This window comes from Echinops telfairi, unplaced genomic scaffold (genome assembly GCF_000313985.2).
Source record: "Echinops telfairi isolate 266 unplaced genomic scaffold, ASM31398v2 ScPeMD7_60;HRSCAF=208, whole genome shotgun sequence".
Lineage (NCBI taxonomy): Eukaryota > Metazoa > Chordata > Mammalia > Afrosoricida > Tenrecidae > Echinops > Echinops telfairi.
In genome coordinates this window covers 3598123-3624426 of record NW_022103958.1, presented here as the reverse complement: position 1 = coordinate 3624426, position 26304 = coordinate 3598123, and the positions used below count along the sequence as shown (strand labels likewise).

The following is a 26304-nucleotide window of genomic DNA, read 5'->3' as shown; positions in this document are numbered from 1 at the left end:
GAGCCAGCCTGGGGGAGGGGGCAGTTACTGGTTTAATGGGTGGGCAGGATGTGCAGCTTCAGGGGCACCCTGAGCAGAAGGTGCTAGGCCACTGGCCTCTGCAGACATCTTCCAGACAGCTGAGCCTGACTGGCCCGGGGGCAGCCCGGCCAACCAGGGTGGGCTGTGCCAGCATCTGCACAGTGGCCGGAGCCTTCCGAGTGCCAGAATGTGTTATGGCTCTGACTGACCTTGACCTTGACCATGACCATGACCATGACCATGAAGTCACCGGTGGAAATCAACAACCAGTTCAAGAGAAATCAATAGATACAACATTGGGCTGGGAGAGAGGTGTTCTCTCTGCGTGGACCCGCCCGTCACTGGCTGAGCAAGCATTTCCACCTTCGAGGATTCTCTTGATTTCCATTGAGCATGCTCCCCGGATAGGACTGACGGCTCTGATCATTTGCACTCCACTGGCACCTACTGTGGGGGAGAATGTCGCTGGTGACGCGGAGGCCTGGGGGTTCTGACAAAGGACGCTTTGCTTTAGATTGTTAAGAAAAATCTCACTTTATGAAAAAAATAATTTAGGAGGTCCTCCCTGGAGGACAACTGTACAGTCAAAGCACAGAGGTAAGGGACCCGCAGGGTGTGTGCACAATCCAGGGAAGCGCCAAGCCCAACCCTACAACTCTCGCTAGAAAAGGTGTCTTAACCCGCCACTCGGAGGCTGGCCCTGCCCAGCTACGGGTAGGTGTATATGTGCAAGGCCGGGTATGTAGCCATGGTGGGGCGGCCTCTCTTGATGACAGGGTATGAGCTCCTGGTCCAGGTGTGTTTCAGGCCTGGCGCAGGCTCTTGGCTGCTGCTGGTGCTTCTCTTGGCGAAGGGGCAGGATCCTGGGAAGCCTGCCTTCCTGCTCTGTGCAAACAAGAGACAGAAGTCAGAATCACTTGGCGCGGTGATTTCTAAACGTAGAGTTAGTGGTTGGGGCTGATTGTCCATGGGGTTAAATGCATGAGATCGATCTGCATTACCCCCAAATACCAAAGTGGTTGCCAGCATCCAATCAGAGGGCAGACTCAAAGCCAGCATCTGTCGGGCCCTCAGGCAGCCAAGCAAGGCTCCTGCGACACTTCCTTGCTCCAGAGAGTGGATCAGCAGGAGGGAAAGAGGGCCCTGCCACCCTGCCCTCCTGAACACTCCCTGCCCACACCACACTCAAGCTTGTGGGCCGAGGAAGTAAAGGCAGAGGTTTGGCGCCCACGCCTCCAGGACACGGTATCCACGTGGATCCGGAGTGACGTGGCACTGCTTAGCTAGCCTGGTTCCATTGACGGGTGTGGTTTGAGCCCCCACTGCCTTCTTGCAGTGGGTGCTGAGGGAAACAAGGGCAAGTGCTTCCCCTGTTGGTCTGTCAGCAGAACCCCTGTTGGGCTGACTTTATATGAACCTCTCTTCACAGCTCAACAGCTTCAGGGATATCATGGTGAGCGCTCTTATGTCACCCTTCCTGGAGGACCCTTGACTTAAGGGTGGGGACCACGTCCTTAGTGTCCTCACAGGGTGCCACAAGTTTTCCATGTGTGGCAGTTGTTGTTAGTTGCTGACGAACCAGCCCCAAGGCACGGGGGTCCCATGTGGCTCTGCCCAGGCCTGAGCTACCCGGATCCCAGCGAGTAAGAGAGCATCGCACGGGACTGGGGAGGCAGCGGGACCTTCTTCGTGGGATGGACCCGGTGGTTCTGCACCTTAGCTCCATGCAGACCCAGGTGAGCAGCAGGCTCCCATGGAGGGAAGCAGGGCTGCTGCCAATGCCGGCTTGCCAGCCAGTTCCCCACCCTTCTCCCCTCCCACGCAGGGAAGAACAGATCACTGCCGATGCATGAGGAAGATGCTGTTATGGGATAAATGTGGGTTCCCACGCACTCACAGGGCTCGGTACTGGTGAGTGAGGCCCTCACAACTGCCAGTGACATGGTGCGTGCTAATGGTCTCCCATGGCAATTGAGAGCCGCACCGGGTCCCTGGTGTGTTGCTACGGGGCTACCAGATAAAGGCGGCAGTGGCGGAGCAGTGGAGCCCTAGTGGTGTAATGGTTGTACGTGGGGCTGCTAACCATAAGGACAGCAATTGGAAACCACCAGCTGCTCAGCGTGCGAAAGTTGAGGCTTCCAACTCCCATCGAGAGGTGTAAGCTTGGAAACCCACAGGGAAGGTACTACCCGTCCTGTTGGGTTAAAGTGAGTCAGATTCACCCGGGGACATAAAATGCTTGAGGGTGGGTTCTGGGAGGGCTTCCTCTGGTCCCTTGCAGATTGGGTCCCGGGGTTGTCAGGTGGCTTGCAGCCTGAGAGGGTCAAGGGCCATGAGCATTCCCCAGAACAACATGAACCCGAGAAGGCCAAGCATGTGGAAGGCCATCCCCGTGTGCACCAGAGCGGTAGGAGAGCCTGTCCGTCAGCAACTGTGTGTGCTCACGATGTAAGTGCGCACGGCACCTGTGTTCTCTCTTTACTCTTCATCAGGAGCAGGGTGGGCATCTTGGCGGGATCCAGGGAGGCACCCTGGCCTCTTCCGCTTGAGCAGGCCTGCAGCAAACAAGCACACTCTCACTGCACTGCCCACGGGAACAGGGCTGCCAGACAGAACATGTGCTCATGCACATGGAGTCACGGTGCTGCTCAGACACGGAGAGGGAGACAGGACACAACCAAACCAGCCCATGGGAAGAAGGAGAGAGAGCCAACATTGACGAAGCGCCTGCCAGGTGTGTGCTCGGGAGCCCTGAGTGGTGCAAACGACTGACGTCATGCTGGCCTGCTACCCAAAAATCCATCCAGAGGTGCCTCAGAAGAAAGACCTGGTGACCCAATGCCCACAGACCCCCAGTGGGGTTGCCATGCATTGGAAATGACTCGGTGGCAAATGGCTGTGTGTGTGCCAGGCGCTCTACACGCGTCTTCTCATCTAAGCCTCACTGCGGCCATGTGATTCAGGTGTTGTTGATCATATTTTCCCACAAGTTAGCCAGAGAGAGCCAGGCCGGCCACAGGCTGAGGCTGTGACTCCCTTGCTCATCATCAGGAGAGGCCATGGGTGGAAAGGAACATCAAGTTTGGCAAAGTGGAGGGGCATCCAAGGCCAAGGAAGCCCTCAGGAGGATGGGCAGACACGGTGTCCACCACAGTAGGCTCAGCCGTACCAAGGACCAGGGGTGGGCTGTTTCCTTGTGCTCTGACCTGATGCCAGCTACCACGCCTTTCAGAGGCAGGAACAAGGCCGGGGCAGTGACCTCGCTGTGGAGTATGAAGCTAGGAAGACTGACACCTGGAATCTAGGCAGAGTTCATACTTGGGCCTGTCCCTCGCCTACACCAGACACGGTGGCCCTCAATACCAAACAGGGACAGCTGGGGTTCCCCTGTAATTGCAGAACCTGGGGCAACATTCAGCACCAGAAGGAGCCCTGTCTGTACGGTCTCACTCACTGCCATCTAGTCAATGCTGTGAGTTTCTGAGACTGTCACTGTGTATGGGAGTTTCGAACTGCAGACCATGTGGATCGCAGCCCAATGCATAACCACCACGCCACCAGGTACCAGGCTCCTGTCTTGTATCCTATCTAGCCACAAGGAATCAGCTGTGACTGTATCTAAACTGAAGCTCATACATAAAAGAATCCCAGTTTTTTAAATGTGTTATAACAGTTTCTCTCATACAATTCAATAGTTCCATCATATCAAGTAGAGTCGTACTGTCATTAAGAATCCCTGGCTCTATAGCCCCTAAAGCCATCTAGAAGGTGACGGAGAGCCTGCCTGTTCCCACTGCACTCTACTCTGACAGGCTTTCCTGAGCCCTTGCTCAGATGCCCAGCAGTCCCGAAGGCCCTGAGGCCAGCACAGTGTTTTGCTCAATGTTCTATTCCAGCAGAGTGCCCGGCACTTAGTAGTGAGCAATAAGATATGTTGAGGATGGATGGATGGGCAGATGGACGGATGGACGGATAGGCGGACGGAAGGAAGGAGGATGAAAGGTAGGTAGAAAGGCTACGAAAGCAGCCTGTTCTGCTGTTTTTGACATTAAATCACAAACCACCGAGCATGTTTGAGGCGAGAGGTCGGGGGGTGAATAGTCCAATGGAGTGCCAGTGTCCCCACCAATTCGAGTGTCCCCTGCTCCCAGTGGCAGTGGCAGGTGAGGATGGCACAGGGGACGCGCTACCTGGAGGAAGCAGACCATCTGTGATGCAGTGGAAAGCAAAAACGCTACCTCATTCGATCTTGGTTTGTTCTGTCTCATTACTGAAGAGCTGGGAGCCTCGGACTTCTGGGAAAAGGCAGCCTGCTTTTTCAGAGTGGAAGCAAACCCTGCCCTTTCCTAGAAGGAGTGAGCAGAGAGAATGCTTTTCACCATCCACTCACAGTTGACACCATTTGTTCCCACCTCGGAAAGCGCGTTCCTGCTCTGGGAAGCAGCGGTGTAGTAGCCAAGGGCAAGACTAGGAGGAAGCCATCCAGGGGTCCCTGCCCGAGGTCAGACCTGGCTCCTCAGCCACCCAGTCACTCTGCACCCACTCAACCCCCGACCCCCCACCCCCACGCCGCGTGTGCACACACATACACCTTTCCAGCCCCACCTCTTTCTTCTGAAAGTCCAGATTGGTCCCAACTGAGACGTGAAGTCTCTGAACTCACCGTGGGCAGTCTGTGACTAAGCCTTCGCCTGCTCGCTTCCTGCCCCCCCCCTCCCGCAGACGGCAGAGGCAGCAGGGCTCTTACCCGGCCACCTTCGGGTAGCCGCGACTCCGGCCTCAACTTGTTCTTCTGATAGTGCTCATCCCGCTGTCCCCTGGTCTGCAGCGGCTTCTTCATCTTCTTCTTCTTATACATCTTCTTCTTCTGGTTCAGCTGTTGCAGGAAGGACAGAGAAACCCGTCAGGGGGTCCAGCGCTGCCCGCCTGCCAGTGCTCAATAGTCTCATGAACACTCGACGCAGGCCCAGAGCCCTCCTGGCAGGCCTGCACCCTTGTCAGCGGCTTCTTGCTATCCAAAAACCCCAGAGCACACTATCCGAGCTACACCGCCAAGGCCACCCGGCCAAGGTCTCTGTAGTTTCCAGTATGAAATCGGTTCACACTAGTGCCAGGTCCACGTGAGGCTGCCTTTTAGATGTGTGGCTCAAACAGTCAGTGTGGCCCAGATGAAGCCAGGCGAGCCGTCCAGAAACTGCTCTGTGGGGGAAGCTTCTGGGAGAAAGTGCGGGGAAGAGTTTGACTGGCTGGCTCCTCAGCCTGGCCTGATCCTATGAGGGAGAGGGTTCCTATGGTAACGAGGAAATGGGGGGTCTGAGGGGGCTTCCAAAAGTTCACGGAGACATTTCATTCTCTTTGAATTCCATTTTGTGCACAAACTCTTTGTGAAGCTCCCTCACACAATAAAGCAAAATAAATCATTTTGTTTTTACTGACGCTTTATGGCATCTGAGCCAAGAGCGAATGCCTGTGAGCAGAGGGGGCAGGAGGGTGGCTTGATATGCACCGCCAGCCATCGTACAAGCCAGCACGGGCCTTTGCAATAACCGTTGTCTCAACGGGGTTTTCATCTTTAATGAAAACTGTGGCATTAGCATGCATTCCTCATGTGCAGTGCTATGCATGAGCTGTGCACGAGGTCTTCGGTGGCTTCTCCCTCTGAAGTGGGGAGCCAAGTCCTCCTTCATCGTCTCTGCTTCCTCTGGAAGCTCTGTCTGTTCACTGTGGGCGACCCCGCTGGCACTTGAAAGACCAGTGACATAGCTTCTCGCAACACAGCCACACACAAGCCACCATGAGAAGAAAGTGACAGAAAATGGTGGTGGTGCGTTTTGTTTTGTTTTACATTGACTAAGACAGACAGCCAGACAGAAAAGTAATCAATGCATTTGAATGGTGGTGCTGGAGAAAAATATCCCAAGTACCAGGACTGCTAAAAGGACAAACTGAGCCGTCTTGGAAGAAGCATGGCCCGAGTGCTCCTGAGAAGCAAGGATCTCAAGACTTCGTCTTCGTACTTGAGACAGATTGTCAGGAGAGACCAATCACGTTTGGTCAAGTAGGAGCCCCTCGGTGAGCTGGAGGGACCCAGTGGCTGTATCAACAGCATACGGGCCAAGGGGAGGACGAGACAGGGCCGTGCCGTGTCTCCTCCTGTTGTGTACCGGGCCGCTGGGTGTCAGACTGACTCGATGGCAACAACAACAATGTCTAGTTTATTCCCCCACATTTTTTAAAGCATGAAATGAAAACCCCAGGACAGGGTGACCAGCTAGGGGACTATGGCTCTAATTTCTGATGATAGAAGGAAATTATAATCCTGGTTGTTTTCTGCAAAATTCTACCCCAACCTCCAGGTCTAGCATGATGTTTACATACCGTTCTCTGTAGCCTTACCTCATCTGCTATGCTCAGTAGATGGGCTGGGAGACCATCGGAGCAGGAGCTGTCCGACCCACTGGTGCTGTGCCCCAAAAGAAAGAAGGCAGGGCAGTAAGTTGTCAGCGCCTCTGGAAGTGTAAGTCTATCAACCTCGCTGCACAGATTAGAGTATCTAGTCTTATCTTTGTCTCAATGACTCTGGAATTCTGGACAAGCACATTCATTCACTCACTCACTCACTCACTCATTCATCCTGGACGCCTACTCCCGGCGGAGTTGGGCCCAGGGTATAGACAAAGGAGGCAGAGTCCCTGGTACTAAGGGCTTCTCAATCCGTGTGACGAAGTGAAGACTGGCCAGATGGACAATGCTGCCCTGGGCAGTGGCTGGGGGAGGCTGCAGCAGTCTCAGTGCACAAGCTGGGGGGCTGTGATTTGTGTGGGAGCGGTCTGACCAGGACCGATTCAGACAGCCAGGAACCCTCAGGTTACTCTGTAACAAGGGGCTGACTGTATAAGGAAATCGATTGAACCGAGACCGGAAGCATCAATTCTGTCACTCCAATTTTCCTTTCAAAATCTTAGATGCTCACGACTGTCTCCTCCTCATTCTCTCCTGTCGTCGGGCTGACCCTAACGGCTGTAACTTCACATTCTGTCTAGACTGTGGCCCACTCAAACCCCGTCACCACCATGCTGGTCTAAGCTCCCATCCCTTTCCCTGCCTGACTCTTCTGGTTAGTTGCTGGCACGTTGGCCCTGACTCATAATGGTCTATGCACCATCGAACGAAATACTGTCCGGGCCTGCACCACTCTCATAAGCGTTCTGTGGCGTCTACGGTGTCAGTCCATCTTGCTGAGGTTCATGCTGATCCTCTACTTTATACCAAACACGATGTCCTCTCTGAAATGTTCTGTTCAGCTCTTTGGCGTCCACTACTTTAGTTTTAGCTGCTCTACATTCCAGAGCAAGCCTCAGAAGCTCTTCTGACACCCACTTGGGTCTTTTCTTTCCTGTCTTTCTCAGGACCTTTTTGCATTCTTCGTGGATGATGCTCTTGAGGTCATCCATGGTCTTCTGTCCTTGGTGTCTAATTCTCTAAATCTATCCTTGAGATGTTCTCAAAATTCAGGTGGGATAGACTCAGAGCTGTATTTTTGGCTCTGGTGGACTTGTAATTTTCTTTAGTGTCAACCTGAACTTACGTACGAGCAATTGATAGTGTGCTCCACAGTCAGCTCATTGCCTTGCTTTGGCTGCTCATGTTGAGCTTCTCCATCGCCCCTTCCTATCGATGCAGTCGATTTGATTCCAGTTTCCATCGGGGGAGACCCACATGTATAGCTGCCATTTATGTTGCTCAAAAAAGTTATTTATTGGGCATCTCCTCACAGAAGGGTCACATGAAGAGCCAGTCAGGGTGCAGTGTAGCACCAATGAAACATACAATTTTCCTCTAGTTCTTTAAAGCTTCCTCCGCGCCCCCACTATCATGACCCCAATTCTACCGTACAAATCCAGCTAGTCCAGAAGATGCACACGGGTACAGATAAGAGCCCAAACACAGGGAATCCAGGGAAGATCAACCACTCAGGACCACCAATGAGAGTAGCAATACCAGGAGGGGAAGGGGAAGGTGGGGGGAGAAAAGGGGAACCGATCACAATGATGTATATATAACCCCCTCCCAAGGGGACAGACTACTGAAAAGTGGGTCAAGGGCAACAGCGGTCAGTGTAAAACATTAAAAAAATTATAAATTATCAAGGGTTCATGAGGGAGGGAGTAAAATGAGCTGATATCAAGGAGGGCTCAAGTAGAAAGAAAATGTTTTGAGAATGATGATGGCAACAAATGTACACATGTGCTTGACATGATGGATGGATGGATGGATTGTGATAAGAGTTGTACGAGCCCCAATAAAATTATTTAAAAAAAAAATCTACCATAAAAAAATAGCTAGGGCAATGAATGTACAAATGCACTTTACACAATTGATGTGTGTATGGATTGTGATAAGAGTTGTATGAGCCCCTAATAAAATGATTTTAAAAAAATAGCTAATACCATAGACATTTCAATAGATCCAGCTAGCTTATATACTTCTCACTGAAAAATTAAAGCTGAGCAAACTTTCTCTTTAATGGGTTTCAAAGATGCGCCCCTGCTTATTCCTCTCATCAAAGCAGGGCAATTTTGTGAGAGTTCTGATGGGAAATGTTTCCTTTTCTTTTTTTCTTTAATCATTTTATTGGAGGCTCTTACAGCTCTTTTACCTTTCCATACATCAATTGTATCAAGCACATTTGTACATGTTGCCATCATAATTTTCTAAAATTTACTTTCTATTTGAGCCCTTGTTATCAGTTCCTTTTCCCCGCCTCCTTCCCTCCCTTCCACCCTTGTGATCCCTTGATAAATTACAAATTACTATTGTTTTCATATCTTACACTGACCGCTGTCTCCCTTCACCTACGTTTCAGTTGTTCATCCCCCTGGGAGTGGGGATTATGCTTTGACCATTGTGATCGGTTCCCCCATTCCTCCCCACCTCTCCCCACCTTCCTTCCCCCTTACCCTCCTGGTATCGTTACTTCCATTTCTGTTCCTGTGTCATGAGCTCTTATCTGTACCAGTGTACATGCTCTGGTCTAGACAGAACTGAAAGGCAGGACTGGGGGTTATGATAGTGGAGGGGGTTAAGAGCCTCAAAAAAACCAGAATAATATTGTCTGTTTCATTGATGCGATACTGTGCCCTGTTTGACTCATCCCTTCCTTGTGGGGTATTGTTTCTTAATCTTAAAAAAAATTTTTTTTCTTAATGTAAAAAAAGACTGCATTTCTAGGACCATCAGTTCCTTAGGCATTAATAAATGTCGGCTCATTACTTGTAAACATGTCTTGAACTTGATATAGCATATGTTGAGAAATAAAAGTTTACATGTTGTATCTTTTTCTTTTAACTCCACTTTTCCCACGAACTTTTGAAGTCCCCTTGTATTTATAAAGATACTGTTTGCAATAAAAAAAAAAAAAAAGCTTTCAAAAGCTTTCCATTTCCCGTGAAGTAAAAGCCAAAGGTTTTATTGACAATGGCCTACAAGGTCCTACACGAACTGCTTGCCCCAGTTCCTACCCCTTCTTAGTGTCCAGAACAGAGGCTAAAGCAGGACTCAGTATACAGTGGTTGAAGGAATTGTGTGTCCCTAAGTGTGCTCGGACGGAGGAGTATGCTTTCTTCAGTGTTTGCACTTGAGGTCCAACACCAACCAAGCAATCTACACTAAACCAAACCAAACTGACCAGCCAACCAACCAATCAGCTGAGCAAAAAAAACGTTCACAAAGACAGAACTTCTGTGGCTTTCCCTGGAAATGAAGTCAGTCACCTGGATTCAATGTCAGACAAAGAGATGTCCCTCCAGCTTTCCTCTAAATTCACGGCTCCTCCAAGGTCACTGAATTTCTTATGGATTTCCTGTTGTAAGAGCTCTTCCAGCTCGGCTAGACACTTTGTGTACTGTGAAGAGAAACAAAACACTGTTCTACCCATAGTTGCACATTAAGAACTCTGAAAATCACTGGAAGGTCAATTATTGCTGGGGACATAAAGTGGAATAAACTGGGAAGCTGGCTGTGAAGGACATGCTGACAAGCCAATTGCCTGCGCTGGGGGGACAGGTAGACAGCCTTTCCAGAGCAGCACATCAGTGAGCACGACTTTAGCCACTTCTTTCTGGCCAGTGCTAAACTTCCCAGACAATGTAATGGCATGATTGGCTTCATGGTTTTGAGTAGGAAAATGTAAGAAACTGAAGAATGGGATTGCTCAGATTTTTGCCTCTGGCTAAGAGGGAGTGGGTTACTCATCAGGCTGCTGCTACCGGCAAGGTCATCAGTTTGAAACCATGCGCTGTTCAGTAGGAGAAAAAGGAGGCTTTCTACTCCCTTAAAGAGTTACAGTCTCAGAAACTGACAGGGGCAGTTTCTACCCTGTCCTCTAGGGTCGCCATGAGTCAGGCTTGACACGATGGCAGTGACTGAGTTTGGAAGATGATATAATAGGTCGCAGTATGGGCAAATTCTTCGTTAGGTAATTTTGATTAAACAGGTGCACATCAGCAATGTTCCCAGGACCAGCTTTTCTGGAAGGGCATGAGGGGTAAGTTCCTGACCGTGAACACAGACTCCCTTTCAAGAACTGAGTGATGAAAGGACATGGAGATACCGGCCAAAGGTGGTCAGTGTCTGGTTTAGGGAGGGACAGCCTGAGCACATCTGCAGTTGGGGGGAAGTAAGAGGAGGACAAGGCGGAGGACACAGACGAAAGGAAAGAAGGAGCGAAGACTACAGGGACGCTGTCAGGGAGGCCACTAGCTGCACCCAGGGCAGTGTTGGTTTGGGAGAAGCGAAAGGACACTGCTTTCCTGAAACAGGAATGGCAGCAGGAAGCATTGGAGCTGCTAAGGGCAGAAGGAGGAGGTATGACAATCTCTGCCTTCTTAGTGAATTAGGACGTCTGATGATTGGGTGGGCGAGGCGGGCTCGATGATCTCATTGGCTAGAATACCTGCAGAAAGGTCATTGGAAAACATGATTCCAGAGGCGGCCTTTGGACTCACCTACAGCTGCTCGCGCTGGCATCTCTCCCTTTCTTTTTCTTTTATACTTTTTATTGTGGAAATTCCCAAGCTTATATAAAAGTAGAAACAATCGGATAATTCGGTAGTTCTCAGGCGCTGGTGTTAAAACACGACTTGGTTCAGGGGTCTGTGGTAGGGTCTGAGGCTGCAGCTCTAACAAGTTGCTAGGTGACACTCAGGCAACTGGTCTGTTGACTGCATTGTGGGTAGTAACGCTCTAATGAACTCCCAAGTACCATAACCCAGCTGCACCAACTATTAATGCAGAACCCCTCCTCATCCATTCTCATTCCTTTCAGGTCATTTTGAAGTAAATTCCAGACAGATGGAATGATTCCACCTTTAAGTATGTTAGTATCTCATTTGAGAGAGATACATATTTCTAAATCATAGCCAGAATACCATGATCATCTCCTCCCCCAAATTAACAGTGATTCGTTAAATCAGCTAATCTCAAACTGGGGCAATTTTAAGAGAACAGGAGTGCTGTTAATGATTCTCACTCACTGCTATTGTGCTGGTGCTGACTCATATGTGCTACAGGACTGAGCAGCACTGTAAGTGTTTAAGGGAGCAGAAAGCCTACCATGCTAATGATTACTCTGGGACAGCAGATATAGACCAGGACCATCACAGGCAAACTGATATTTATAATTGCCCCACCAAGGGGTGAGACAGATGGGCATCCACTTAAGAGTGTTGCTTGATTTGTACAATAAGAAAAATAGAGGCTAGCACTGCTCTTGATGATTTCTGAGACTGTCATTCTTGACCGGAGTAGGAAGCCTCATCTTTCTCCCATGAGGCAGCTGCTGGTTTTCCACTGCTGACCTTGGTGTTAGCAGCCCAATGCATGCCCTGATGAGAGGAACTCACTGCCCCTGGATGTGATACTAGATGATTCAATCTGCATGGACTCCAACTTGACTTAATTGGAGTGACTTGTGCTGTCAGCACCATTTGCATTTTTCCCCTCTCACTTTATTGGGGGCTCTTACAGCTCTTATAACATTCCATACATTGATTGCATCAAGCACATGTGTATGTGTTGCCGGCAACATTTCCAAGACATTTTCTGCTTGAGTCCTTGATATAAGCTCCTCATTTTCCTCTCCCTCCCCCCCCTCCTACCCTCCTATATCCTTGATCAATTAGATATTATTATTTCATATCGTACACTGTCCTTCGTCTCCCTTCACCCACATCACTCCATTCTTGAGGCCCCATGCCTACCTTGGTTTGGTCGGGGTCACAGAAATCCAGGAGGGTATCACAGACATGATAGCCTAGGGATTCCAGGTCCTCGGGAGTAAAGTGAGTGTCTCTTTTACTGCCTGGAAAGAACCCAGAAACATTTCAAAATCCCAGTCACTTTATGACTCTCTCTCTCTCTCTCTCTCTCTCTTTTTAGCGAGAGCGAGCCTTTACAAGTCGGCTTTGCAAAATCAGGCACCCAAGCTCGAGAGGACAAAATGGGCCAGCATGCCCACCCATGGTCTCATGATGTATGACTCTTGATAAGGATCCTCTCTGCTTCCAGATCATTATGTTTCTGGATGGGGCAGCTCTATTTCTGTTTTAATGTGGTTCAGAAGACTCATTGATAATTTTTTTAAAAAGCTCACCAGGATCGTGGCTCTAATTATTGAAGTTTTATTTGCAGTAGGCACTAGGCTGAGTGTTTTGTATGCATTTTCCCATTAGGCAGGATTCAGAAGAGAATGTGGACTAAGGGATATCATTGCTGATTCAGAAGGATCTTAGCTTCTGAGTACCAGAAAGATGTTTACTGTGCTTCACTGGCCATGCAAAGGCTGTGTAGATTATAACAAATTATGGGTAACATTGTGGAGAAACGGGAATTCTAGAACACTTAATTTTGTACGGGAGGAACTTCTAACACAGACCAGGAGTCTCATTAGAGGCTGTAAGGATTGTAGCCTCTCCCCGTACTTATTCAATCTGAATGTTGAACAAAGAATCTGAGAAATTAGACTATCTGTAGAAGAACTCAGTATCAGGATTGGAGGAAGACCCCTTAACCTGAGATATGCATATATCCCAACTTTGCTTGTGAAAATTAATAGGACTTAGATCAAAGGATACAGCCTTCAGTTTGGATTGTATCCCAACATAAAGAAAACAAACAAACAAAAATAAGCACCATCACGTAAGTGGCGAAAAGAGGGAAGGTGTCAAGGTTTCATTGTTCCTGGGCCCACAACCCACACCCATGGACGCAGCAGTCAGGAGACCACATGACGTCCTGCACTGGGAAATACGATGCAAAAAACCTCTTTAAGGAGCCAAAGTAAAAATCAAAACTGCCACCTGGAGGAGTAAGGCCCACCTGCCCCACGGTCCTCTGAATCTCCCCTCCATGCCTGTGAAAGCTGGCAGTGCGTGGGGAAGCCTGGAGAAGAATGGATGCCTTTGAATGATGGTCTTGGGAAGAATATTGGATGTGCCACAGACTGCCAGGAGAATGAACAAATCCGTCCGGGATGAAGTCCAGCTAGAATGCTCCTTAGAAGCGGGGATGGCACAACCTCATCTCTCCAGCTTTGGACATATCACTAGTGGGGGAAAATCTCTACAGAAAATGCCATGCTGGGTCAAGCGGATGGTCAGCAAAGAGGAGGAATAGGCTCAGTGCGATGGACCGACACGGTGGTTGCAGCGATGGGCTCAGACACAGCAGACTGGGCGGGTGGGGCAGCACTGGGCAGCGGGTCCTTCTGTTGAACAAGAGGTGTTGCTCAGAAAGGCACACAATTGAACTACGGAGGGGCTGAAGTTGACTACAAGTAACGGAAATGGTGGATGGAGGGCGGGGGGCGGGGGGGAACTATTGTGTCTATCATAGTGGTATTATCATTATTGCCAGTGAAAGGGAAATGAGATTGAAAGAGGTGAAGTAACTGACCCAGGATCATTGTGTAAACCCCGATGTGCCTGATTTCAAAGATCTATCAATCACAATGAAATTCTGTCCCCATCAAGGATTATGATTCACATCCATATTTTGGGCACTCAAAAACAGACCTCCTCTGGATCAATTCCTTCCCCAACACTCAAGAGGATTTCTTCTCCCCAGGTGCTCTGCGTGGCCACGCTGGCCTATAACCAGCCAGGAAGAACTTACCTAGGGTGGACCCGCCAAAGGTGGACTCCATGGTGTAGCTGTACAGGATGCCCATCCGCCACATCACAACCCGTCCCGTTCCTTCTTTGCACTTCTGGACCTTAAAGTTACAACTATGGAAAGAGAACTAAAGAGAGACCCAAATCCTCCATTAATCATCAACGGGCAAAAGTAAGATGTCTAAGATTCATTAATATAAGAATAGTTCCCTTGGTGCCTGTCGATTATTTCCTAAAATACTAAAGAATATTTTCCGTAACATTTTCCATAAAATACTAAGGGAGAGAGGCCAGAAGGGAAAGAGAAAAGGCAGGCAGTCTGTGGAGTCCATCCAACTCCTTCTTTTCAAAGAACACTGTCTCATCTCCCGTTCGGGGAGAAAACTGGTGCTCTCCTTTAAACATTGTTTCTAATCCAGCCCGATATCTTCTTTCTGATGACAGCTATCCTTTCTGGATTGACAAACCACCTTCGGAGTAAAGGCACTGCGCACGCGCTGCTCTCTAGAGCAGTAACTCGGTCCCTTTAGCAAATATTTTCAGGACTTTTCATTCGCCTTCAGAATCTTACAGTTCTTCGTGATCTCGAATGAGGGACACTTTTCTGTGAGGGCTCCTATCTCGGTTGGCCCTTCTATCCCTTCTTGCTCTACAGCCACAAAATTAATGACAGAGACAACTTGACCTCCCAAGAGCGTCTGCTGTACCTAGGAGAAGCCACCTGAGCAATGAAAAAAAAATCTTGATTGAGACATAATTCACACTGCCATAAAATACACCCTTCTACAACCCACAAGTCAATGGTTGAAGTATAGCCACAGAGCTCTATTCGCCTCAACCTAAGATTAGACTTTCCTCATCACCCCACAGAAACCTGTACTCATTAATAGCCACGCCCCCGCCCGGCTCCCCCTAGCATGTACTGGTATCTGAGCCCTTTTTTATTGCTGAACAATGTTCCATTGTGTGGCTAAACCAAATGGTATTCACCCACTCATCCATCAGGTGACTGACGCAGAGCCATTTCTAAAGCCACACCTTCCTAGTTCTTAGAGCCCAGGTGGCTGGTACGATAGACCTGTGAGAGCTGGGACCTGGGTGAGGGAGAAACCTGCCAGAGAAGGAAAATGTGACTCTCTCCCACTAAGCCAAAGGATGAAAAAGAGGTCCGAGGGCACTCGGTTAAAGGCAGAAAACCGGCAAGCCCTGGAAAAACCGGGCAGTGACTGTGGGCTCGGACGCACATTTAACCAAGCTGACACAGCCCCTTGCCGAGGGGTCAGTCAAATGCGAAGTCCCACCAGCAGCAAGCGTCCTTCTCTCCCAGCCAGTGGGAAAATCACCTCCTGTCTTACCTTCTCCGGCACGTTCTTGCTTAGCATCAGAGGGAAGACTCGCTCGTGAAGCCAGTACTTGCGATCATCGCTGTTGCAGCCATACAGGAAGATATTGTTCTTCCGGCTGTGGCCGTGGAAATCGCAGTACAGCAGGACCTCCCTTTCTTCAAGAAGTCTTGCAGGGAGGAGGGTGATAAGCAAAGGCTCAGTCAACACGCTGTCATCGATACCTTCCCGCCTAAGAAAACCCCAACTCCAATCTCTTCTGCGTTAAACCAAACACCCTAGTTTCTAGAACATCTTTTATGTCCCTGCCCACTGGCTCCAACTCTCTGAACCAGCTGGGCAACACCTTTCCCATCCGAGGCTGCGTCCCTGCTGCCGCTCTGTCTCCTATGTGCTCTCGGGCCTGTCCAAGCCCCCTGCTGAGTCCTGTCCCCATCCTCAGCCACTGCTCCACACGTCACCAGAAGCCTCGCCCTGACAGTGAGGGGGGTTGGTGTGGAGAGGGCTGGAGGCAGGCCAGGCATGAGTTGAAAAGCAAGTGGAAGAAAACTGCAGAGAGAAAGGCCAGCGTGGTGCAGACCCGGGGAGGAGAGGCGGAGAGGCTGCAACTATGGAGCCAGACAGAGCCTCGGGGCCAGGCTTTCCAGGGCAGTTCCTGTGAAGCCCAGCTCTTCTCACCTCACCGCCTGCGGGAGTCTTGCAGGAAGGCTGCTCCATGACAGCTAGCCTAAAAACTACCACAAAAGCCAAACTGCCATTACAGGGACCCTACACTCTACAGGGTTTCTCAGGCATTGTATCTTATAGGAGCGGACAGCCTCATCTTTCTGCCGAGGAGCAGCAAATGGGTTTGAACTGTCGACCTTGCAGTTAGCCCCCCTATGCTATTCCATAGCGCCCCAGGGGCTCCTCAGAGTTAGCCTAAAGGGCCTTCTCTTTCTTCATATCTATACACCAGCTTGCCCAGGACACCTATGGCCAACTACCACACATGCTCACCTCCATGCTGATGATGCTAGAATGGCAAGGCCCCCAACCACTACCATTGCCACCCACTTCCACTTCCAAAGTGCTGGGGATTGTGCCACGTGACAAGGATTATCTCATTTAATCCTCATAATAACCACTCAAGGGCAGGTATCGTCTCCACTCTACAGATGAGCCTGATGAAGCCCACAGAGGTTTAATTCCTTGGCTGAGGTCACTGAGCCAGCCAGGAGTAAGAGCAGGCCTCGCATCTGGGCCCATCCTACTGCCTAAATGCAACTCTGGCGCATGCCCTTGGGCTGTGTGCCCATCAGCCCCACCCCGCTCTTAAGGCCTTTCCCCACAGTTATGGTGAGAAGGCACGCATCCCCACAGGCCTCTAGCTCTGTTCTGATTTCCAATGAAACGGGGATCCTTGGAGGAGGGTGCTGTACGGCACAGCGTTCAACTGCTCTCTCACCCAAACCAGAACCAAGCCCAAGGCCATCCGTCCAGTGGATTCTGACTCACAGCGGCGCCCTCTACAGGGTGTCCAAGGCTGTGACTCTTGACCAGGGCAGATCACCTCAGCTTTCCCCCATGGAGTGAGTGGCTGGTGGGTTTGCATGGCCGGCCTTGGGATCGGCACTCAACCCTTACCCCAGAGCCTATGTTCAAATATCCACTGTCCCCAGCCCTATGTCCTTGCGCAAGTGACTTCACCTGCCCGCACTGCCATTCCTTATCATATACCAAAGGCAGGGCACTCAACTCACGGGGGTGGGGGTGGCGGGAGACACCTGAAGATTAAATGGAGGTCTGTGCACTCTGCTGCCCTCTGAACTTTCCCATTTCATCAGCTGACTTATCAGCGGGATGACTTTACGCTTCAACCCAAAGATAAGCTTGGGGTTAGACGTTTAAAAATTAACAGAAGCCCACAACTGCACAGCGAATGGTAAAGAGGATCCCTATAGCCATTCTCAGTTTCCGTAGCATCGGAAGCGAGCTCAGCCCCGGCAGACGGGGATATCTATGCCAGTCCCCACAGCCTTGACAAAAAGATAGATAGCTACAGGCCCTCACCCTCACCTCTTGATCATGTTCCTGGTGTGCCAGATGCAAGGGAAGGACTCCTTCAGAATGGTCTTATAATGCCGGTTCAAGTCCCTCCCGGCCAACGAGCAGCGGTAATTGCCCACGATTACACCGTCCGGGTTTAACATGGGCACCACCTTGAAGACAAAGATGTCTCGGAGGAGCTGGGCATCTGGCGAGTTGCTAAGGATAAAGTCCAAGAAGCCTTTCATAATCCAGGAGCCGTTGCTTTCCCCGGGGTGGACTCGGGCGCTGAAGACCACAGCTTTCTTGGCAGCCGCCTCTTGGGGGCTTCGTGATGGGTTGGTGATGGTCAGCAGGTAGACTGTGTTCCCGGCTAGGCTCCTGCATAAGGTTCGGAGCTTGCAGATCTGAGAGTGGCCAGGGTTGTTTACCACTGACAGGAGGTAGCACTGCAGGTCTGTGTACGTGTACGGGTAGAAGTGCGCGAAGAAGCAAGTGTCCTGGTCGTACGGGAACTGAACGGTCCACGTGAGGCAGAAGAAGGGCTGCTGCTTCTCGTCGCTGGTGTTGTTCTTGTAGTACTTGATGTTGGCCCCCTCCCTCCTCCAGCCAACACCGCGGGTGTCGGCGTCCAATTCCGAGTACATGAGCGGCTTCATCCCTGTGGCGTACAAGCTCTTGGGCTTCAGCAAGTTGACGATGGTGAACCGATAGGTGATATCTTTCCTGGTGTTCTGAACCCGAAAATAAAACCACTGGGTATGCTTGTTTGTGTAGAGGTCGGTTCTCAGCGTAAGCTCATACTCGTAGGTGTCTCTGTCGTGGAGAGAACGAAAGCACATCTCTGTAACCTCTCAAAGACACAAACGAAAATCAGACCGAGAAAGCATTGTTCTTCGCTGGCAAAGAGAGATCTTATTACTGCAGAAAAACCTGTGAGAGCAAGTCAGCTAATCAGCATTTCCTAATTCTCCTCTTTCTTTAACCCATGTTAGGCTAGCGGCACTAGGGAAGTTTTTAGGTGTGGGACAGTGAGAGTACCAAAAACACACAGTGCTGTGCAGAACACCTGGGAGTACTGTGTTTCTTGATTCTTTCTCCATCTTTCTCCCTCCCACTCCCCAGCAGTGGAGACTGAGCCCTGAGATGGCTGTGTGAGCGGGTGCTTTGTCGTGGTGGCAAAACCAGTCCCCCATTTGCCACAAATCAGCCATTTTTGTCGTACACTGTTACACGATCTGTTCAGAACCTCTACATAGACAAGTTGATTAATAGTGGGCTAAGTTGATTAATAGTGGGACCTGGTGGAACCAATTCCAAATGCACTATCCCCCCTCACATAAAAAAATCAGATGAACATCATCTTGACCTTTAACTGGATGAGTTTTGGGGGGGCTAGGTGGTGTCTTCCACTGGCTTGATCGATGTTTGGTTTGGGGTCATAAGAATAGCACCGGATCTTGTCACCAGTAATGGCCTTGGAAAAAAGTCTGGGTCGCTTTGGAGCTGTTCTTTCAAATCATTGCATGTTTCCACTCCACCCTCTTTTCCTGGTCAGTCAGAATCTGTGGCACACATTTTGCAGTGACCCTTCTCATTCCCAAATCTTCCATTAAAAATGCGCCGAACCGAGCTCCAAGATAATCCAGAGAACTTCCTTTTCTCTTCAATGGTCCGTCGGTCTTCAAGCACAAGTGCATGAAATTCGTCGACATTTTCATCCATTTGGGAAGCTGACGGATGTCCAGAACAAGGTTTGTCATCAAGCAACACTTCACCTTTTTGAAACAAGAAAACCACTTGTACACTTGAGCTTTTCCCATAGTGCTGCCCTTGTCAGCTGTGTTCAACATCACAGCAGTTTCTGCAGCATTTTTCCTGAACAGGAAACAAAACTTCATAGCTGCACGCTGTTCTCTTAAATTGGCCATCACAAAAAAAAAAAAGGAGGTTCTAGCGAAACTTTTTTTAATGAAAAAATCTACTATGACCAGCGAGAACCTTCCCAGGAGACACCACTGAGTGCACTAACTCAGAATAGGTTGCTTAATACTCGCCTGGGGGTGGGAAATACGTACTAGGAACGCTCCGCCTAGCAGAACTCTTTACGTTTTTGGGGGCGGGTACCCTCTCATATTCTTCTACTTCATCCCCACTCCTACTTGCCAGCACCTCTATCATTTTGGCAAACCTTCCAGAGTCTTAACAGCATTCCCAAAGACATCTTGCCACCACCCCTCCCCTCCTCCTCCCCTTGGGGAATCTGTGTTGCTACTCACACTCTGACGGCTTTTTGCAGATTCCCACTCTCAAACCTGGACTCAAACAGCAGAGTGCTATCCGCCGGTCCTTCCAACGTGACCGCGAGTTCCTTGATAATTCCTCGTTTGCCTCCCACTCGGGAACTGGTGAAATAGGAATTTTCGGTGGGCACTGCAAATGAGAGCGATTCAGCCCGGGTTCCACCCAGGGTCTAGTTACTTTCATGTCAATAACAATTAATATGCAGATTCTCATGGGGCCTTCGCAGAGACTTTCATTTCTTAAAAATATATATTTATTTTTAAAAAATCACTTTATCAGGGGCAAATATAGCTCTTTTTAAAAAATCATTTTATTAGGGGCTCATACAACCCTTATCACAATCCATACATACATCAATTGTGTAAAGCACATCTGTACATTCATTGCCTTCATCATTCTCAAAACACTTGCTCTCCATTTAAGCCCCTGGCCAAATACAGCTCTGATCATAATCCATCCATACATCTACTGTGTCAAACACATTTGTACGTATGTTGCCATCATCATTTTCAAAACATTTTCTATTTGACCCTTTGGTATCAGCTCATTTTTTCCCCTCCCTCCCTCATGAACCCTTGATAATTTATAAATTAATTATTTTTTATTTCAATTCTCTTGTTGGGAAACATTTGTAATCTTATTCTAAAAAATAGATACCTAAACAGTACCTATTTGCTAATTAAAAAAAAAAGTAGGAAACAGAGAAAAAACTTTATAATAAATTTTTGTACTATCTCCTTTCAGATTTGAATATAATGGAACAAGAGGTATTTGAGAATAATTGATATGGGTAAATTTGCACAAAAAGGGAACTACGTCTTCATTGTTAGGGAAGAAGTTTTGGGCTGACATTTTATCGTGAAACTAAAAATTATTAAATATATTTTATCATATATAACAAAATTTAGGTGATAATCACAACTTCTTTTTAATCCTTGTGACAATTAAGAATCAAGTGTTGTTTTGTTTGTATTTGGGGGGGGCGGGATTTGCTATTTTCACACAAAATTCAGTGAAAAAGCTCAACTACTTTTGAAAAATAATTTTAGTGCTTCATAACTTTCTCAAAGGGCTTTTCCTTGTCCCGTGCCATTCATACAATAACAAGAAGATCTTATTTTGCCAAATTTGTAGTATTTCTAGTGTTTTTGTTCTTAATCACTAACTGATGAAGAATTCTGGTTCTGCTATTTGTCAAAGACTTTGCAAAGGATTTATGAAATTCTTTACATTCATTACTTTCACACGTTCCACATCTTCCCAACAACAAGCCCAAACCCGTTGCCTTAGTCGACTCTGATTCATGGGGACCCTGGAGGACAGGAGGAAGTGCTCCCTAGGGTTTCTAAGCCTGTCCATCTCTAGGGGAGCAGTTTGTCTCATCTTTCACCAACAGCAGCTGGTCGACTCCAACCTCCAACCTCTGTGTTAGCAACCCAGCACTTAACTCACTGTGCCACCAGGAGACACCCCCTTCCCAGCACATCCTCCCTCCCTCCCAGTTGCTCTAGCTGGTAGATGTGGTTTGAGGTTACCTTTCTCCAGTGACTAAAAGTGTTACGCCTCTTCTCATGTGTGAACCCATTTGTCCATCTCCATTGGCAAAATGCCAACTCAGACCTTTGGCCCATTTCTCCCAGACCGCAGGTTGTCGTTTTTTCCTTTTAAAAGGTGTGTCTTTTGCATAGCAAAGGTTCTACATTTAGTTGAAGTCCAGTATCTCACTTTCTTCTTTAGCTGGTGTTGTTGCTGTTAGGTGCCATAGAGTTGGTTCTGACCCATAGCAGCCCAATGCCCAACAGAACAAAACAATGCCCAGTCCTGTGCCACCCTCATAATTCTTCTTGGGCCCATGGTTGCAGCCAAGGTGTCAATCCCTGTCCTTGAGGGCCTTCCCTCCTTCCCTGTCCTCTACTTTACCGATATAATGCCCTTCTCCAAGGACTGGTCTTTCCTGACAACACGTCCAAAGAGTATAAAACGAAGTCTTGCCATCCTCATCCTACTTCTTCTAAGACAGATCAGTTTGTCCTTGTAGCAGTCCGTGGTACTTTCAATATTCTTCTCCAGCACAATTCAAATGCATTGATTTTTCTTTGGTCTTCCTTATTCAATGTTCAACTTTCACATGCATATGGAAAATAACATGGCTCACCTTAGTCCTCTTACAATACTCTGAAGAGGTCTTGTGTCTCTGCCCGATCACCACCGCACCACCATCATGAACACCAGCCATGTGCAGCCCATTAAGCTAGCTAGAGTCACCAAAGTGCTGGGCAGGACTGGCTCCCAGGGACAGCGCATGCAAGTGCACGTGGAGTTCACGGATGACACAAACTGCTCCATCATCCCAACATGCAAGGCCCCATGCAAGAGGGCAATGTGCTCTGTTGGAGTCCAAGGGAGAAGCCTGGAGGCTGGCCGAGGCTGCTGCCAGGTCTCAGGTGTCTGGTGGACCACTTGATCAACAGGGATGAGATGTGACTGTAAAATAAAGCCCTGACAGTGTCTGTAAATAAATGTATGTAAATAAATAAAGAGGTTGTGTGCAGCAGGTTTACCCAACACGTTTGAGCTCTTGACTGCTGCTTTCATGGCCATTAACTGTGGAGCCAAGCAAGACAAAAATTCATGACATCAACTTTTTTTTCCTTTCCACACGATGTTATCTATTGGTCCAGTTGTGAGAATTTCAGTCTTCTTGGGTTGTAATCATATTGAAGGCTGCAAGGATTGCCTTGATCTTCACCAACAAGTGTGTCAAGGCCTCCTTGCTTCCAGCAAGCAAGGTTGTATCATCAGCATATCACATTTTTAATAAGCCTTCCTTCAATCTTTGTTCCATTTTTCTTCTATAGATCACGTGTTTGGGGTCGTAACTAATGCAAGGAACGAGAATCAGTAATGCAAGTGAAGACAGTACTACTGACCTTACAGTAGTAAGGTGAAAATAACTAACCCAAAATGATACTTCTCTCCTAAACAGTTTATATTTTAACTCTTACATTTAGGTCTATGATTTAATTTTTGTGTGTGGTAAGGGTCTAAGCGAACCCTTTTGCATATAGCTATCCAATTTTCCCAGCATCATTTCTGGAAAAGACTATACTCTCCTCATTAAATTGCCTCGGTACCTTGGCTGAAAATCAACAACACATCTCTAGACTCTCAATTCTCTTCCATTGCTCTACATGCCCATCTTCATGCCACCCTTCCACTGGCTTGTGGCTTTTATGGAAAGCCCCATAGCAAGTTCAATTGGGGGAAAAAAAGAATAAAACATTATGAATAAATTTAATAACAAATAAAAATTCCTCGACAGGAATTTTTTAAAGATCTAAATAAATGGAGAGTGTCCCAGCTCGTGAATTAGAAGAGTCAATATTGTTAAAGTGACCAGTCTTCCCAAGTTTATCTGTGGACTCAATCCCTATCAAACCCCCACAGGCTCATTTTGTAGAAATTGACAAGCGGATTCTTAACTCTTCTGGAAACCAAAGGGCCAAATAGACAAAATTGTTTCACAAAAGATGAAAAACACTGGAGGGCCCACACTCCCCAGTATCTTTCTGATATTATAAATACGAAACTTTTCTTAATTTAATTTTCAGGGTGATTTTTTTAAAATCTTGGTTTCTTTCATTTTATTTTTTTAATCGTTTTATTAGGGGCTCGTACAACTCATATCACAATTCATACATACATCAATTGTGTAGAGCACATCTGTACATTCATTGCCCTCATCATTCTCAAAACATTTGTTCTCCACTTAAGCACCCCCGGCATCAGGTCCTCATTTTTCCCCTCCCTCCCCGCTCCCCTTCCTCATGAGCCCTTGATAATTTATAAATTGTTATTTTGTATATCCTGCCCTGTCCAACGTCTCCTCAGGGTGTTTCTTGCTGGTGATTTTTGTCTGCTGATTTTGTGCAATTCAGCTTTGCCGACTTTCTTGATCACCTTTAACGCCTGAAGGTCATGGTCTTATCTTCCCTTGCATTACTGATTTTAGTTCCTTGCATCTTCTCTGATTGGTGAAGAGTTGTCAATTGTGTTCTCTTTCCAAACAATCAATTCTTGGACTTGGGTATTCGATTCTTTTGTATTCTCTATTTCACTCCCTATTAAACTTTATGCCATTCTTCTGATTGCTATGGATTTAGTGTGCTTTTGCTTGCCTAGTTCTTTGACGTGGAAAGTTAGATTGCTGATTTGAGATCTTTCTTCTTTATCAGTGTAGGTATTTACAGCTCTAATTACCCCCCCACCCAAGATTTCCTTTTGCGGTTTGGTATGTTGTTTTCATTTTTATTCACCTTAAAGTATTTTCTAATTTTCTTTATGGCTTTATCTTTGACCCAATGGCTTTTTAAAGAATATGTAGCTTCAGTTACATGTATTTGTACATTGTTCTGTTTTCTTTCTGTTAGAGTTCAAGCTTCATTCCATTGTAGCTCTGCATGATTTCAACCTTTAAATTGATCAAGACTTGTTTTGTGGCCTAACACAGAGCACCTCTGTAAAAAGGGTGTGGGGCCAGGTGCGACCTGACTTCTCCAGGAGGTCCCAAACCAAGCTCACTGCCACCGAGTTGATGCCAACTCAGAGCGACCCTACAGGGCATGGTAGAGACTTCTGAAGAAACAACCTTTCCTTTTCTCTGTTTTCCATCTCACTGATTCCCATTCCTTTTATTTCCTTCTGTTTGCTTTGGGTTTAGTTTGCTCTAATTTTTTTACTTCATAAAGGCAGAAGCTTGGTTAATTAGCTTGTGATCTTTTCACATTGCGGCACAGTAGTTTTCCTCACAAACGGTCTTTCTAGCTGTGGATGTGGAGTTCTTCCACGAGGATTCCTAGGCACAGTCTTACAGTGGGACTGGGCACTTCACAGTGCAAATAAGCTACATGGAGCTCTTGTCAGAACTGGCTGATTACAATAAAAATTAGATGAGTGTGGCCTACCGAGGGCATTAGTCAGTTTTGTCATCCTGCCAGGCTTAAAAGGACCAATCCTTAAAAGGACCAATTAAAGGGAGGCCTCACTACCCTCAAAAAGCACCAGGAGTGGGTCACATCTTTTGGACCTAAGGTTCTCTGAGAACCTCTAAGATTAGAGAGGGAAAGAATAAACTGCAACACTGAAGACAGTGCCAGATGGCCTTGCCAACCCACAAAGAGAGCTGAGAGTCCTCAGGCAGAGGCTTGCTGGTAGAGTGAGGTGCTTCTGGGGCCTTAATGGAGGAGCCAAAAGAGCTATTGCTCTTAGCCAAGTCAGGGCCAGATTGTGGCTACTGCTGAGTAGGAGCTGGGAGCTGTCTTACTGAAAGCTGTCCTGGTTGATAAACTGTATCCTGAGTTGTGCCTATTACTTCCAAGTTGATCCTGACCCCAAGTTGTAGTCTGTACTTCCTTGACAGCCACCTAATTAGGAGTAGTGTGTGTGTGATCTGTATAGCAATTTCAATGGATTATCGAATCCAGCAGCAAGGGAGAGCCCTGGGGAGGACAAGTGGAGTTGGGATCAGTGAAAGGCTGGAGTGGAGGGTGCCCAACTTCTCCTCATAGCATTGGCTTCGGGCTGCTGCTGACTCTCATCTCTCCGGTGAAGTTAGAGGACTTCACACGCCACCACAAGCCTCCTGGGCAGTGCTTTCGTTATGTCTCGTATGTTTTTCATATAATTTTTATTGTCATGTAGTTAAAAATATTTTATAACACTACTTGTGATTCTTCTTTAGCTCAGGCATAATTTAGAAATGTGGTGTATCATTTCCAAATATTTGTGAATTTCCCAGAGTGCAGTTTGTGGTTGTGATCACAGAGCACACTTAATTTGCTTTAAATCCCTTTAAGTTTATTACCTTCAATTAGGTGGACTTATTACTCTCAATGAGATAGACTGACGTAGCGCCTGCAACAACGAGCGCGCGCACAGCAATGGTTGTGAGGATGGCAGGACGGGGCAGTGGGTTGTACACATTGCCCAATCAGAACCAACTCCGTGACACGTAACAAGTGTATCAATCCTTCGCTTACGGGCTCGCATATCGTCTCTTGTGGGGAATCTTCCAGGTCCCCTTGAGAATAAGGATCTTTTGTATTGGGTCCAGTGTGTTTTGGATAAATGTACGATTTAAATGACAGTCATTATACACATATAACTAGTACTCTCACTAGTGTACAGGCAGGAGCTGGACAAAAGAAAGCAAAGCTCCCCAAAGCTGATCCAACATCTCTTTTAGCGAGAGGGAAAGCTTAGAGCTATGAAGAAAAAAGTGCTGACATTTTTTCAAAGCTTTCCAGGTTTAATTTATTATTTTAAGTCATTGTATTAGGGGCTCATATAACTCTTATCACAATCCATAGCTTTCAAATTTTAAGGTGATTTTGGTCATGAAGTTCAGAGCTCTTGCTTAGTTTGGTCTGTAAAAGAGC

The 26304-nt window shown here is 47.8% G+C and overlaps 1 protein-coding gene across 1 annotated transcript in view; it reads right to left on the bottom strand.

The window, feature by feature from the left end:
• Positions 1–442: 442 nt before the first annotated feature.
• The window catches only part of AGBL2 (AGBL carboxypeptidase 2), a 34973-nt gene continuing 9111 nt past the window's right edge, over positions 443–26304 (bottom strand). Inside the window, exons 5-15 of the mRNA XM_045291117.1 lie at positions 19843–19996; positions 17594–18379; positions 15548–15704; positions 14194–14320; positions 12282–12382; positions 9795–9925; positions 6418–6484; positions 4769–4897; positions 4260–4367; positions 2487–2576; positions 443–906 (exon numbers count right to left, since the gene is read on the bottom strand). Coding sequence (XP_045147052.1) covers positions 730–906; positions 2487–2576; positions 4260–4367; positions 4769–4897; positions 6418–6484; positions 9795–9925; positions 12282–12382; positions 14194–14320; positions 15548–15704; positions 17594–18379; positions 19843–19996 — 2027 coding nt within the window. The 3' untranslated portion in view covers positions 443–729. The remainder of the gene's footprint in view (positions 907–2486; positions 2577–4259; positions 4368–4768; positions 4898–6417; positions 6485–9794; positions 9926–12281; positions 12383–14193; positions 14321–15547; positions 15705–17593; positions 18380–19842; positions 19997–26304) is intronic.